Source organism: Mytilus californianus, unplaced genomic scaffold (genome assembly GCF_021869535.1).
Source record: "Mytilus californianus isolate M0D057914Y unplaced genomic scaffold, xbMytCali1.0.p SCAF_1, whole genome shotgun sequence".
Classification (NCBI taxonomy): Eukaryota; Metazoa; Mollusca; class Bivalvia; order Mytilida; family Mytilidae; genus Mytilus; species Mytilus californianus.
This window is the reverse complement of record NW_026262581.1, coordinates 73,648,994-73,664,182: the sequence shown is the minus strand read 5'-3', so window position 1 is coordinate 73,664,182 and position 15,189 is coordinate 73,648,994. Positions and strand designations below refer to the sequence as shown.

The 15,189-nt window shown below is 31.7% G+C and overlaps 1 protein-coding gene across 3 annotated transcripts in view; it reads left to right on the top strand.

Annotated features, from left to right (window-relative positions):
- The window catches only part of LOC127723908 (protein Wnt-5a-like), a 67,747-nt gene that overhangs the window by 27,340 nt on the left and 25,218 nt on the right, over nucleotides 1-15,189 (top strand). For 2 of the 3 annotated variants that reach the window (XM_052230635.1, XM_052230641.1), the window contains exons 2-3: nucleotides 8,481-8,601; nucleotides 14,753-14,991. In XM_052230635.1, coding sequence (XP_052086595.1) covers nucleotides 8,513-8,601; nucleotides 14,753-14,991 — 328 coding nt within the window. In that variant the 5' untranslated portion in view covers nucleotides 8,481-8,512. Of the gene's footprint in view, nucleotides 1-5,297; nucleotides 5,987-8,480; nucleotides 8,602-14,752; nucleotides 14,992-15,189 lie in introns of those variants that run through there. The other variant, XM_052230628.1, reaches the window with a different exon arrangement.

Here is a 15,189-nt window from a genome sequence, read left to right as displayed (position 1 = left end):
CGGTCCTAAATTTCGAGCACGATTATTCGACTCAGATGCAGAATTCAACCAATCAAAATACTCGAATTGTTGTTTCGAGCACAAATTTTATACTCCGAGTATCATGAGTAAAGTTTTATGACCGAGAGTTCAGAGCACTTGAATAAGCCCCAGTTTTCATTGGTTGCGTGTTGATCAATCTTTATTGGCTGTTAATTGTTGGTTAATTGTTGGTCATTCTGTCATTTCTTCTATTGGTCCTGAAGTTGACCGTCTTTTTTCGACTTTTGTTTTTGTTACCAACCTGCATGGCATTGTCTTGTCTTTTATATACAAATCTATTTGTTTATTGCATGAAAAGCTTTATTTTCAAAGACCACCTAACTTTGCTTAATTATATGTCGGTTTAGGCATAATGGTAGTATTTTAGCTCTCTCTCTCTCAAATTAAATATTGCCTCTAAAGATGACCCAATTAAATTCCGTGTCAAGAAGAAAAAAAAATCCCCTAATTTGAGTAAACATAAGAGGAATTTGATGAATTAAAAATAAAACTTTTCTACCCTGACGGGATACGCCCCATCAGGTGACCAGCGTACATCTTATTCCTAGTTTCATTGTGTTGCTGGGTTTCTTTCTCCATTGACTTGTACCATATTTATCCTTTATCGATAACCTAAAGAAAACTAGTTTAGTGATAATGTAATAGCACTTTAATTGAAGCGTTATTTTCTGTTTACGTATCTAAGAAAAAAATGAATATTCTTTGAAACTGAGTCAATGAAGAGGTTCAACAAATGTTTGATCTTTTGGCATGATTTCATGGCAATTCTCGTACACTTGAAAATAATTAATCATAAATATATTTCATTCCATGAGCAGAACATTTTCACAAAAACACATTAAATTTTAAAAGCTGTGAAACATTCGTTTTCAATTAAACCAATCTAGAAAATTTCTATGAAATATGCAGTATGCTTAATTGGAATTAGGATGAAACCATTTTGACAAAGTTTTGTAATTCAGCATCAATAAAAGCACTTGTACATGTACCAAATGCAAGTCTTTTTTTGGTTGCCCTTATCTTACAACAAACATACTTTCATAACATAAAATGATTGTGGAAAAGAATTTGTTACACTTAATCATAAAGAACCACAGTTTTATTTGCACTGGGAATGATCAGGGAAAGGTTGTTTCTGTCTTTATTACGCTTGTATTTTTGTTCATTATGTAACTAGATCTCCAGGAAAAGTTCTTAATTTAAAAGATATGCTGGTTACCTTTAAACTTACAAATGTAGAAGTTAACGTTAACAAGGAACTAGTCAAAATGATTTCTTTGAGGCCATATTTTCAAATACCCCTTCACATTTTCCCATCAACTTCACTAAATTGTTAATAAGAGACACTACTATACAATGTTAAGAAATGAATGCGTGCTTTATTAGTGCGAATCTCTGACCACTGACAAAATGTGAAATCTAATTAATGCGATTGCAAAACTTTTATGAAGGAAAATCACTTCTGAAATTATGAATGGGAGTTTTTATTATTGCAAACTTTATACTTTTTAGCATGAAAAAAAAATTCACCACCATTATTTCTGAATTTACTGTATATCCTCTATAGCATCTAAAAAGAGTAAAAATCTCAGACGTCCTAGTGCCAACCTTAGATTAGTTTCTTTATCATGGATACCTTCGATTAATAAAAGTAATGTTCGAAAACCCTAGTAGCTTATTCTGTAGCTCCGATAGCCGGGAAGATAACACTTAAACAATTACAGTATATCTCCGATAGAATGGTAAAAGAAAAGGTATTTTAAATGGTTTTCCCGTTCTTGCATGGAAGGATAAAACATAAACAGTTTCAGTATATCTTCGATAGCTGGGAGGATAACACATAAACAACTTCATTTTATCTCCGAGAGGATAACACAAAAAACTTCAGTATATCTCCGATAGTCGTGAGTATACATTGTATCTCCGACAGCCGAGATAAAACACACAACCAACTTAAGTTTATCCCCGGGATGACAACACATAAACAGCTTTAGTATATCTACGATAGCCGAGAGGATAACACATAAACAACTTCAGTATTTCTCCGATAGACGGGATGACAACACATAAACAGCTTTGGTATATCTCCGATAGCCGAGATGACAACACATAAACAGCTTTATTATAACTACGATAGCCGAGATGATAACATATAAACTATATAAAAATGAGGAGATGAGGTATGATTGCCACTGAGACAACTATCCACCAAAGTTCAAATGAAGTGGATGTAAGCAATCATAGGCAACCATACGGCCTTCAACAATGAAAAACCCATACCGTATGGTCGGCTATAAAAGGCCCCGATATGAAAAATATGAAACAATTCAATTGAGAAAACTAACGGCCTAATTAATAACAAAACAATTTACGAAAATTAAATATAACGGACATGAACCAACGACAACCACTGAACTACAGGCTCCTGACTTGGGACAGGCACATAAAGAATGTGGCGGGGTTAAACATGTTTGTGAGCGCTCAACCCTCCCCCTAACCTGGGACAGTGGTGTCACAGTACAACATAAGAACAAACTATAAAAATCAGTTGAAAAAGGCTTAACTTATCAGATGGATACAAATAGAAATACATCTAACAAAAACAAAGAGTGAACGTGGACGGGTACTTATACATCCACACAACAAAAAGACACTAAGTACAGAGCTGAGCGTACTCGCAGTTACTGACAGCTAGTTCAAAGCCAATAACAACCAATAAAATAAATCATGTATCCAAGACTAAATATCAATCAGTACACGTCCAAAATCCAGTGGATTTAGTGTAAAGACGTCATTAACAGTCAGAGAAAACATGACCTTGTGCAATGCCAAACTATAGGTATCGACAGATTTTAGTACCGTGAAAGTACAAATGTACATATGTGTAATATTTAGTATTTACTTCATTTTATCAACGATAGCCGGGAGGATGACACAAAAACAACTTCAGTATATCTCCGATAGTATGGAGGATAACACATAAACTACTTCATTTTTTACACTGATTACAAAAGTATGGTAATTTGTAGGTTAGTAAGAACTATCATATTTTTTTATACAAATATGATTTTTTTTCAATAATACAACCAACGATGCAGTAAAGTGGACTTTAAATAAACCTATATCTGCACCACATCTAAATATGGATTAGGAAAAAACATTTAAAAAATACCGTTGCCTTTTATACTTTTAGTTTTCTCAATAGCGAAATTATAAATACACGAGTCTTCATTTTTTTAGGCTTATAGTAGTTCACCATCTGGTTTTGTGACGACAGAAGGGGAAAGTGATAGTTCATACAAGTATATTGACGATTAATGTTTGGGAATCTTTTCGCTGTAGGTGTCCGTTATAAATGTGTATTTAATTCTCAATAGATGGCTTATATTCTCAAGCAACTTACTGAATGGGAATTTTAAATTCCGATTTGAATAGAATTTACGTTTTATACCCACCAACATGTGATATTTTAATTATCTTGTTCTTCCTTTACATTTAAATCTCCACAATGAATAAAAGTGAACGAGGAGGGACGGTTTTGATATGAACTGAAGCGCAAGCAGTCAGGATTATCATTTTGTAACAAGCTGAATGAGCGCATTAGTTTCGAGTCGAGTAACAATACTGAAATAAATTTCTTATTACAAAGTCTGTTTCGCAATGTAAATTTGACACCTTTATTTAACATCTGTGGAATGAAAGAAAATATAAATTGATATTGGAATTAATTTAAAATATTTCAAAGCAATAATTTGAGTATGAGAACCCAAAATTAAATTTGAAGAGGCGCATTCGACCTATGCTTTTCCATGTTCTTATTTCTTTCAAATACAAACGTACGATACGAATTTCGATATAATATATTTATAAAATTTACTAGTATATGAAGTGTTATTTTTTTTTTTATGAAAATGTGACATTTAAAGCAAGTCAATATCGAAACATGCACTGGCTACAAAGCTTAGTGTACCAGTTTATGGAGCCATATACATAAAACGCGTTTAAGCATTACACAGACTAAATTAAAGTCCAAGGTCATGTTTGCCGCTGGGATTTGCAACCTCATGAGGAATTATGGTAAAATAATTACTACACTCTAGATGTCTTTTTTATTATTTGTTGTGTGGTTGGTTAAAGCCTTGATGACGTTTACCCCACATCTCCCTTATTAAGCTGTATTTTGTGTATATTAAAGCAAAGTTCATGACCTCCATATAATAAACAAAGGATTTAACTACAAAGAGTTTAGGATCAATAGTGAATTTGGATATACAAGTTTTATGTTCGTGTATTAGTCCGGGGTTTAAGCGTTGTTGACATAGTACATACTATCATATTTAGACAGTGCTTGATAAAGTAATTGTTTTCCTTGTGAGAATTAGTGTTATTATGAATAAAAGTATCTTTTTATAGATCAAATTACGATACCAAATAATTTCACATGATCACTGAAATTCTTTGTGAATCATTAGCCGAACGCAAACTTTTAAAATCTAAAAAAACGCACCGAACGCACCTATTATTTACCTAATTATATTCATCCCGCAGATTTGATTATAAGTTTTGATGAACAAACTGAACCCCTTAGCAAAAAAAAATCTTGACATGGCGTTTTAACACCAGCATAAACAATATTCACTTTTAGTTATCCTACAGTAATGACGGGTTAGAGATTTTCCTTTAAGATTCGTCCTGAACTCGACACTAATGCACACTACTTCTATAACAGGTCTACTAGAATTAAAGGATACGGACAACATTCTTGGTTTTATTATATTTTCAGAAACGCCTCCCAACGGAGAGCATTATTTGATCATAACGCCATATTAAAAGAAGCGTTAAAAAGATTGGATGGACAGAACTAGTGCGTAAAGACGTTTAAATTTTTGACATCCCCTGCCGTTTAACATAATTTTTTTCAATCGTGCCAATCAACGAACGTTAAATTTCCTAACTATAATTATTGAGTGGGTTTATCGGCTTTCTTCTCGTGATTACTTCTCTTCCCATTGAAGAAGGATTATCCTCAAAAGCCGTTGATAAGGGCTCTTAATCATGCTCTACAACTGATTGAAGGATAAAGCAGGTGAAATTGATCACTTAAACAATCCACTTGTTCAGCAACGTGTTATATACAACAGATTATTAATATAACAATAGGTGTATTAAGTAAAAATTATATAAATATTTGGCACTGCGGTTTGAAAATTTATTCATGAATGTGTCAAGTTTAGACCGATTTGTCCAAGAGTCACTACGGCATTATATATTGACTTGGATTATGCTACAGTAACGTGTTCGACAGTGATTTATCTCGAAACAGTGATGATACCTTTTTAAACGAATTAGATAAGCTTTTAATCGCTTTACATGTGTCAGAGATCGGTATACTTAGATAATAATTTACGGTGCTGAAACAATCATCTGATAGAACGCTTTATTATGTCTTTAAGTAAATTATGACTGAATCTTCCAGACCGGAAACGGGGTGATAGTAGGGACAGGTAAAGCAAGCACATGTTTAGGTTTCCCACACGCAGTCGGCTGTACAGTATATAAGTGTTCATTTCATTATTTGTGTTATTCATGGCTTTTAGTCAAGTTAATAATTTTCTACGGCAAGAAAATTTTATGTGCACTATTGTTACATTAAAGGAATAGTTAAAAAATTGAATATCAAATTTCGTGCCAATTTTTATTTTAATTGCTGATAAATTGGTATAATTAGTGAAACAAGTTCGTGTAAGATATTCTAGCCTTGGTATACAAACATTACAGAAATATTTAGACTGCATGTACTGTGCATTATCATTCTTCAACGGTATTTTGTGTATATTAAATCTAAGTTCATAAGGACATATTATAAACAAAGGATTTAACTACAAAAGTTTAGGGATCAATAGTGAACTTGATAGATCAGAGATAGGAAAATCTATGTTTTAAGGTGAGTGATATGTTCTACAAAGTAATCAATAAGTTGAGATTCCAAATTAGTTTATTTCATGACACTTTTTTACGTTTGAATTATTTCTGATTGAATAAAATAAAAGTGATAATTTTTACATTTCATTCGTAAAAGTCAATAAACACCCCACTTAAAAATTGATCTGTTCGGAAAAGCACGACAGAAATGTTGTTAAAAATTTTAATTAGAAAGATTAAAGGTCATATCTAACATCAAACGTATACGATTTATATTGAAGTATTTGGTTTTTATTTATTTATACATTTTGACATAGTATATCAGAATCATTCTGACTGTGTTCTTTTCTATAAGTCACATGAATGAGTTTGCCATCCAAGCAATACCTAGCAATTATTATAACAAGAGTAACCTCTAAAGCACACTTGTATTTCGTATATGGGTTAAGAGAAACAAAAAAATATTAGCAGGCAATTATAAGGATTGAATCAAAAATAAAAATCTCAAAGAAAATGAAACTTAACCAGTAAAAAGTTAAGCAGTGAGGAACTTTCATGAAAGTTAAACATATATGAGAATCAAAGGAACTGTATTAAGATTACAACCTAGCGTACAAAACACAAGAAACCAATAGTCATAGACCGGTTTTCTGTGCCACGCAGGCTTGACGGGAGAAAAAATGTCCCGCATCTGCTAATCGAATACCTCTTAATTATTACAAACTAGCGTACAAAACACAAGACACCAATAGTCATAGACCGGTTTTCTATGACATGCAGGCTTCACGGAACAAAAACTGCCCCGCATCTTCTAATTGTTTTTGAAACCGCAAACATATATTTGCCTAGGGCAGTAAGAACTCTCTCAAAGCGGTAATTAGTATCAATTTTGTCACTGAATGATCAGGTCAATCCAGTTCCTCAACTGCTGTATATCTGAAACAGGGGTCAAGCCTTTTAAAAATTAATTTCTTGTACATGTATCTATGCAAAAACAATGCGTGAAATATTCCTCTTTAATGAGGAATGGCAGGTTAACCCTGACATTGTTTCACTCACGGGTTCAGAATCGAACCTTGATGAAACCTAGTGAAAGTTGAAGTAAGAAGTATTTTAAGGAGTCTTATGTAGAAGATGTTCCAAAAATTTCTTAATAATTTTACATTTATCAGAAAATTATCATGTTAGCTAGCGGCATATGGAGAAAGATTTGAAACACTTTTGAAAAATTTTACATGATTTTGTGAAATCTTATGTCGATGGACATCCAATTCCAAAATAATTCATTGTGTGTCTGAAAGACAATAGGTGTATTTCTGGTATATATATAGTATTTTCATTTTTGTAAAGAATATTCCTATTCGACATTTTTGACTTATTCATAAAAAATGCCAAAAATTTTTCAAAATTTCAGTTTTGGCCCATCTTCGGGCATTGCAAGCTATGTACAAATGCGCACGTGTCTTATTTGGTATAAGTCACTAAACTAACAAATAGTGAAATTAAAAAATCCTTTTTATTTTACGTATACTGACCATGATTTTATTTTTTAATTCGCAGATACTTATGATCTTTCCGTTCCAAACATGTTCCCCATAAACTGGAGTTTTAATGCGCTATCACAAATCCCCATTTTTACTTTTTGAATAACTTATGTAAAATAGTTAGGATTGGACAATGTTATAAATTTCTATTAAGTTTCAATTTTATGTCCAAAAGATGAACACTATAAGATTTATGAGAACACGAATATCTGAAACCTTTGGTATGTTTAATATAGAGTCAGCGATGTGCATTAGTGTGAAATCAGTTCTTTCATCTCTTACATTCAGATCACTACCGTAATACAGGTATGCCGATGTTGATATGAAAAGAAGGATTACAAGTGAAGCTAACGACCAGCTTGGCGGTATAGACGTTATATTTACATCTCTGTCTATCCCGGGTAACGTCACTGGTTGAAAGCTGTCACCCAAAACAAATAAAACTTAAAATCGTTGAAAGTAGTTATGGCTCGTGTGGGATTTAACAGATAACATGGATAAACAATAATTTTGTTTGGACCTACTTCACAAGATTTTTACTATTTATCATCGCATTAGATTTTTTACCTTCTTTAATACAATCAACATTGGCGTTTAGTCTAGTGAGCAATACTGGTCACAAATTGTTCGCATCGTTTGTGAATCAAAATACAATCAACCAATCAGATTACATGATTGGTTTTGTATGTCTGTTTTAGTGCTTTTTGTTTTTTCCTCATGTGATGATTGCTTCCGTCAATCATTACATTCGAACTTTTACTTAACAGCCAAATAATGAATGGATTTAGAAATATACACTTCTTGGAACAAAAAACATCTTTATTTTAACGATAAATTATTCTCCACGTGGCGTAATATACGATATGGATGAACATATTCCTATGAAGTGGAAACTCAATAAAAAGTGATTTAATTTTTATAAATGTGAATATATCAATGAAATATGACTTAAACAGTTGTGATTTTTTTTAGTGCTACCTAGGAACCGGAAGTAATATGCCAAGATGACAGAAACACAATGGAATGGGACTGTGTTATATCTGTTAGGAATAGTACAAGCAATATTTGTTGTTGTAAATGCAAACGTATGGTGGTACGTATTTTTCGTATATACAGTTTTTTAACTACTTACTCTTTTTTTGAATTTATTGAAAAAAATCACTTCAAACTAAATCACAGTGACTTCTCCCTAGTTATACAAGTGAGCGTTCGGTAAAATTCACATTCTACATTTTCATTTAACTTTGTGTTTTTTCGCCAGAAAGATAAGAGGTTACATGGCTCATTTCACTCTAATTAAAATATAAAAAAGTTATTTATAAGAATTAAATCAGATGCTTCCTTTATCAATTTATCTCATTTAAAAATGGAGGAATTATATAACTCTTGCACATCAAATGTTATAAAAGTCCTTTTTCGCCAATTCGAAAATTTAATAACTGTAGATTCATTTTGCACCAGTGAATTTTAATTTCAAACAAACAACAAGATTCTAAATAGTTATTTTTTTTATGTAGATGTTTATCTTATAAATCAATTTTGTTTTAATTTTGGATCTTCACTTAAAAATATGACAAATATATGAAATATTATAACCTGTCAACAGAAATTTAAATCCAATACACCTTCAGAAAATTGCATACAATAAACAAGTAATACGGCCATTATTAAGGGATTGAATTTTAATCTTAACAAAGGGTGACTTTTCTTGCATTTTATGTTGAAAATCTGGGTCATTGCATAAAGGATTTAGCACACCTGAAGAAAGAAAACAGATTAATTTAACATACCAAAGTTGAAAACAATTATGTTTTCTTAGCACTTTAAATATGACATGTCATGTAGAATTTTTATTGGATAGACATGCAGTTAGGAAAATATTTGTATTTGATTTTTGACATGTCCTTTATATACCCTTCAATGCAATAATCATTTAGTTTAAATAATATCAAAGTTAATCCCGTTTATTTTGGTAAAGAATCTTCATTCTTTAACATTAATTGTAGTCCTAACACACACGTTACATTTTCAGAAAATGTATTTGTGATAGTTAATTAAAGTAATAAAAATAAGAAATCAATGTTTGATGACCACATAGATATATTTTACAAATAAATATTATTTCGTCATTCATATTGCTGACATAAATTTATAAACACCACCTTGAAGCATACACATATAGTGGCTAACTTCTACGTCATTTGGTCTCTGGTAGAGAGTTGTTTCATTGGCAATCATACCACATCTTCTTATGTTTACTTGTTCCAGAATTTGATTGATTAACTGTTGTTTGCTTAACGCCCTCTTCTTGTCTATTTTCCCCAAAACGAAAAGAAGCAAGCTTCTTGATAATATGCTTATTCAATTACCAGCGACAACCGTTAGATATACCACACAATATATGCAGAAACAAAATTAGAATTCCAGAAACATAATTTTTCTTTCTAATTTTTTTTCCGGTCATTGACATTTTTGATTTCTTAATCAAATAGAATCAATAATTTACCATGAAGTTGCAAATTTGATTTTATTTAAGATCAAATTTACCAAACTTCTTCAAAGTAACAAAAGTCCACAAAAGGACAATATAGGGTAATATTAGCGAGGGATATGTTTACACTGTACACATTTAAATTTTCTAACACTTCACATTTTCTTTAAATAATAAGATCTACAGCGTAATATATAAAATCTGCAAACAACACCAATGTTCCCATCAATCACATACTATTCTCAAAGAGCTGTATTTATATATCTGCTCGATTACAAAAGTGGTTTCATTGCCGACATACATTTAGTAACTTAGTGATGAGAGAATTAATATATAAATCATACCCTTCAATATGTTCAAAGTGTTTCCCCAACGATTGGCATGGGCATGAGACGGAGAGAAATTGGGCATATAACCATTAATTTTCCTTGTTTTGAATAACGTATTCTACGTTTAATATAATTTATTCATGAATAAATATGACAGGTTTTATATTTGTATAACATTCCTAATATTAGAGTACATCGTATAAGGGGTTATTTCAGTAATGAATTCTCGTGTAAATTAACGTTTCTTCTTTGTGTTATTGGATATCTGTTTATCCGAATTAAAACAGACAGGACGAATATATAATCAAAGAGATACATTCTCATGGGAAATAAGACCACAACGATTTTTCCTGATTTTTCTGTGCTTGCATGACTAGCTTTTTCTCTCGTTCAGTCTTCGGGTTTCCACTGCAGTCATTATACTATTAAGTCTAAGTCATTTCTTATGCATGAGTAAGCTAATTTTAAAGTGCAAATACACTTAAAGAACTCAGCGATACCATATTAACACCAGAATGCAATAAACTTTCAGTAAAGATTGAACGACAACACTGAAATAAAAAAAAATAAGAGCAAAAGACGAAACAATTAAACTGAACTAAAAACATAACCATGGGTTCCCAATAACATCATTTTGGTATTTTAATTCGATCGTTGTATTTTAAGGTATACAATTAGGTCAACAATTGGCAATGTCAGCAAAATATTAGATGTAGTACGATAATGTCGAATCTAGATTAATTGACATCAAAAAGACATATTTCTTATTTTGTTAAAAGTTAGTGAAGAGTAATCAATCAATATACATTCATTTACCTTATTAATAGATGTATGGAATAAGTATGGTATTTCTAGTGCAAAATGGCCAAATGTGGTTTGTTGACAACCCTTATACCACACTGAAATGTATGTTTCCAAAAAAAAAATGCAACTTATTAGTAGATGAGATACACAAAACTGGCAAGGATTCATGCAAAAATAAGGGGGGGGGGACTCAATGAAATCCGTCGTTATATTTTTCTTTTTTTTTGACAAATGTTTTGACCTCCACTTTAAAAGAATTGTCCATTTCCATGTTGAAGGCCTTACTTTGACCTATAATGGTTTACTTTTACAAATTGTGACTTGGATGGAGAGTTGTCTCATTGGCACTCATACCACATCTTCTTATATCTATTTGAGTAATAACACTATCGTAGCATTGGCAATAAACTCTTACTTCAACAATCGATAAAATAATTATAAGCTACTTATCCTTTCTGTTACTGTGCAACACTATTGCAGGCACAAAAAAGTGACAAGAATTATTACATAGCCCGTCAAATGAGTAACATGCATGGGAAGGGTAAGAATATTGGTAACAAGTCACAAGGTTTAAATTTCCTCAGTTCAAACTTGCTTCCTCAAACAATAAGAAATGATAAATTTAATTTCTGAAACGACCTTAAGTTTTCAGATTTAAAATAAATAAAAGGAAGTTGCATAAACTACACAACAACTTAACACCCCCTTCTAAAAAAAATAATAAAAAAAATCGAAACCAAGAGATCAGCATAGACTGCAACAATAAACAGGTGTTTATACATTATGTCAAGCTCAAAATCGTCCCGAGTTAAACAATTGCGAATAAACATTTAACAAGACCATCACAGATCTCTGCCATCAACTCTAAATCCCCAACAGGACAAAAATTCAGATATAAAAGTTGCTTGTTATAAGAATATTTGTAAAAAAGATTCAACAGATGTAATCCTTCCAAATGATTAAGACATAGTCCTACAGGTTGTTTACCTCAGAAATAGCCTCTGTCTCTTGTTTTTTATCATAAATTATATGCTTAAAAATACCAAATTGTAATATAATATACTTTTGTATAACTAATAATTGTGAGTTAGAAGTCAAAGATCAGGTGAGCTTTAGCGAAACATTTGTCTATTCCTTTCCGTTACTTGTTAGTTGTTTTACCAGTATAAAAATAAGATGTGGTATGATTGCCAATGAGACAGCTGTCCACTAGAGTTCTAATGACGTGCATGTATGCATATACATATATAGGTCACTTTTATTTTCATATTTTAAGATCCAAAGAAAAGTTTTTATTTGTCAAAATAATTTTCATTTTTACGTCTAATGAACATTTCTGGTCAAAATAATTCTGAACATTTAACATCTTCCAGATAATAAAATATTCTTGTGATTAATTATTAGTGAATATTCTATATAAATTAAGTTCTTGTAATGTGTTTTTATAATTTTACTCATGTTGGGCTTGCATTTTTGAGTCTTCCTCTCTGTAACAATTTCCCTTATTGAATTACTTGGAACTACGCTCCCTTTCTGTTTACCAAGTCATAACTCCTGTTGGTCTTACCGTAAAGACTGGTCATTGCTGTTAGTATTAATTTGAATAATGACATGTATTATACAATAAGAAATCAATGCATATAAAATAGAGGGAAAAATGTATTGAATTACTTAATATTTGTTTAGTCTCAAGATTTGTCCCCAAACATATTTGTACATATATTTCAATTGCATACTCATTTTTGGTAACTGAAAGTTAAATTTTGAAGAGATAGCAAAACTTATTTAAACATTAACGTTCAAAATAGGAAGGAAGATAGACAGGATGCTGCAAGATCAGCAAAGGATGAAGATAAAGTAGTTCCTTCTTAATTTATTTCTACTTAAAAACAATTCCTCGAACAATTGAAAGGTTTATGTTTATCGAGACGGTTAATCATTGCCCCTTGGTATCTTCTTATTTTGTGTCCCCTTTTATTCATCTTATAATTAGATATAGGAAGATGTGGTATGAGTGCCAATGAGACAACTCTCCATCCAAGTTACAATTTATAAAAGTAAACCATTATAGGTCAAGGTACGGCCTTCAACACGGAGCATTGGCTCACACTGAACAGCTAGCTATAAAGGGCCCCAAAAAAGTACTAGTGTAAAACCATTCAAACGGAAAAACCAACGTTCTAATCTATATAAAAACGAGAAACGAGAAACACGTATGAACTACATAAACAGACGACAACTACTGTAATCAGATTCCTGACTTAGGACAAGTGCAAACATTTGCAGCGGGATTAAACGTTTTAATGGTACCAAACCTTCTTCCTTTTCTGAAACAATAGTATAACATCACAACATAGAAAAACACACTATAAAATATCAATTGGAAGGCTTAACTTAATCAAAAAACGTAAATTAACACACAATGAACGAATAAATTTGACCTGTGACACCTGAATGCAAATACACAGTAAAACATGCATTTATCTTGGACAGGATTGCATAATGATATTAACTTACGTAAAATGTGAATTGGAAATTACAACAGTGTAGGCATGTTTTCAAAGTTGATACAGGTTGATGTCTAAATTCAAAACACAACGGAACTGTTAATAAATCAGACAATAAAACCTCTATGCTCGAAATCAGTTTAAAGAAGTTAATTCAGTACAGTCTTCATGGGTTGTTATATTAAACAAGATCATATAAGCTTTCAAAAAACATGTAAAGACAACAAGACAATAAATTGAAGATAACGCTATGAATTTAGTTAAGTTTCATAAGTATCACTTAACTTAAAACAAAACTTAAGTTTCAATCTATCATGAAATCGGGATTGAAGTAACATTAGCGGAAAGATCAGAAAGCCTTCAAGTGAAATGTACATCGCATATCTTAGTTTCTGTACAACTTTAAATCTTTTCATGCATTTGATTTTCTGAAGTTTGGATAAGGATGTAGTGATTATCTTTAGGGCGGGAAAATAAAAAGGTTAAATCGTCGACAAACAAAAAGTATCTTTCCACAAATAGAAATACCAACAAATATTCACAAATGATAAATGTACCACACCGTTTGCTTTATTTTCTTTAAAAGATGTAGAATTGATGTGTCGTATGACATGAAATTGATGATCTGTCTTCGTATCTCTTTGGAGTTTAGTCTGATAGTACCTTTGAACGGTAAATGTGCCGATTTATGTAAATATTTTCGAAAAAACGTTTTAAATAAAAGCGTACTCCTTATGATAAGGTATTATACATAAACTCAAATTTCAGCAATAGGCCCTTTCACGGTTATTGTAGCCATATTGAAAAGGGGGTCATATTTTCATAATGGCGATGAAAATGCTTTGAAAAACACAGGAAAACATCATTGAAACAGAACAGTTGCATGGAAACATACATAGTTTTTCCAGTACTTTCTTACTATTTCCACCTCCATCAAAAAAATCTGTCCCCTATGCAATATGGTTGCAACGACCGTGAAGTGGTATACTTTCAAAGGCTAAGTAAGAGTATAGTAAACAAGCTCCCCAATCTTTTATGAAACTGTTTTTTTTCAAATATATTGAACTTACATTGTATGCATTTTTCTATATCTATGAATGTTTTCTACTGCAGGAGTCTTGGCACAAATCCACGAATGTTAATGGTTGGAGTACAACCATTTTGTACAGAACTTAGAGAGTTATCACCCGGACAAATCCGTGCTTGTCAAAACCACCATGATCATATGCCCAGTGTTGGTAGAGGGGCACGATTAGGTATAACAGAATGCCAAACACAATTTAAAAATCGTCGATGGAACTGTACAACCATAGAAGACGACAGAACCGTCTTTGGTCCTGTTATACAAATAGGTACGTTCATATTGTATACACTGAATTGTATATTTTCTCTACATTTGTACAGCCCTGGATACCGTAGTAATCAACATATGTAACTGACATGAACGGGGTAATAGACTATTTTCATATCAACGAAATTTTATATTACCGAACAAGTTAGAGCAAGTAAACGTAGTAAAATCAAGCTTAAAATCGGCCAATTTAGTTTTA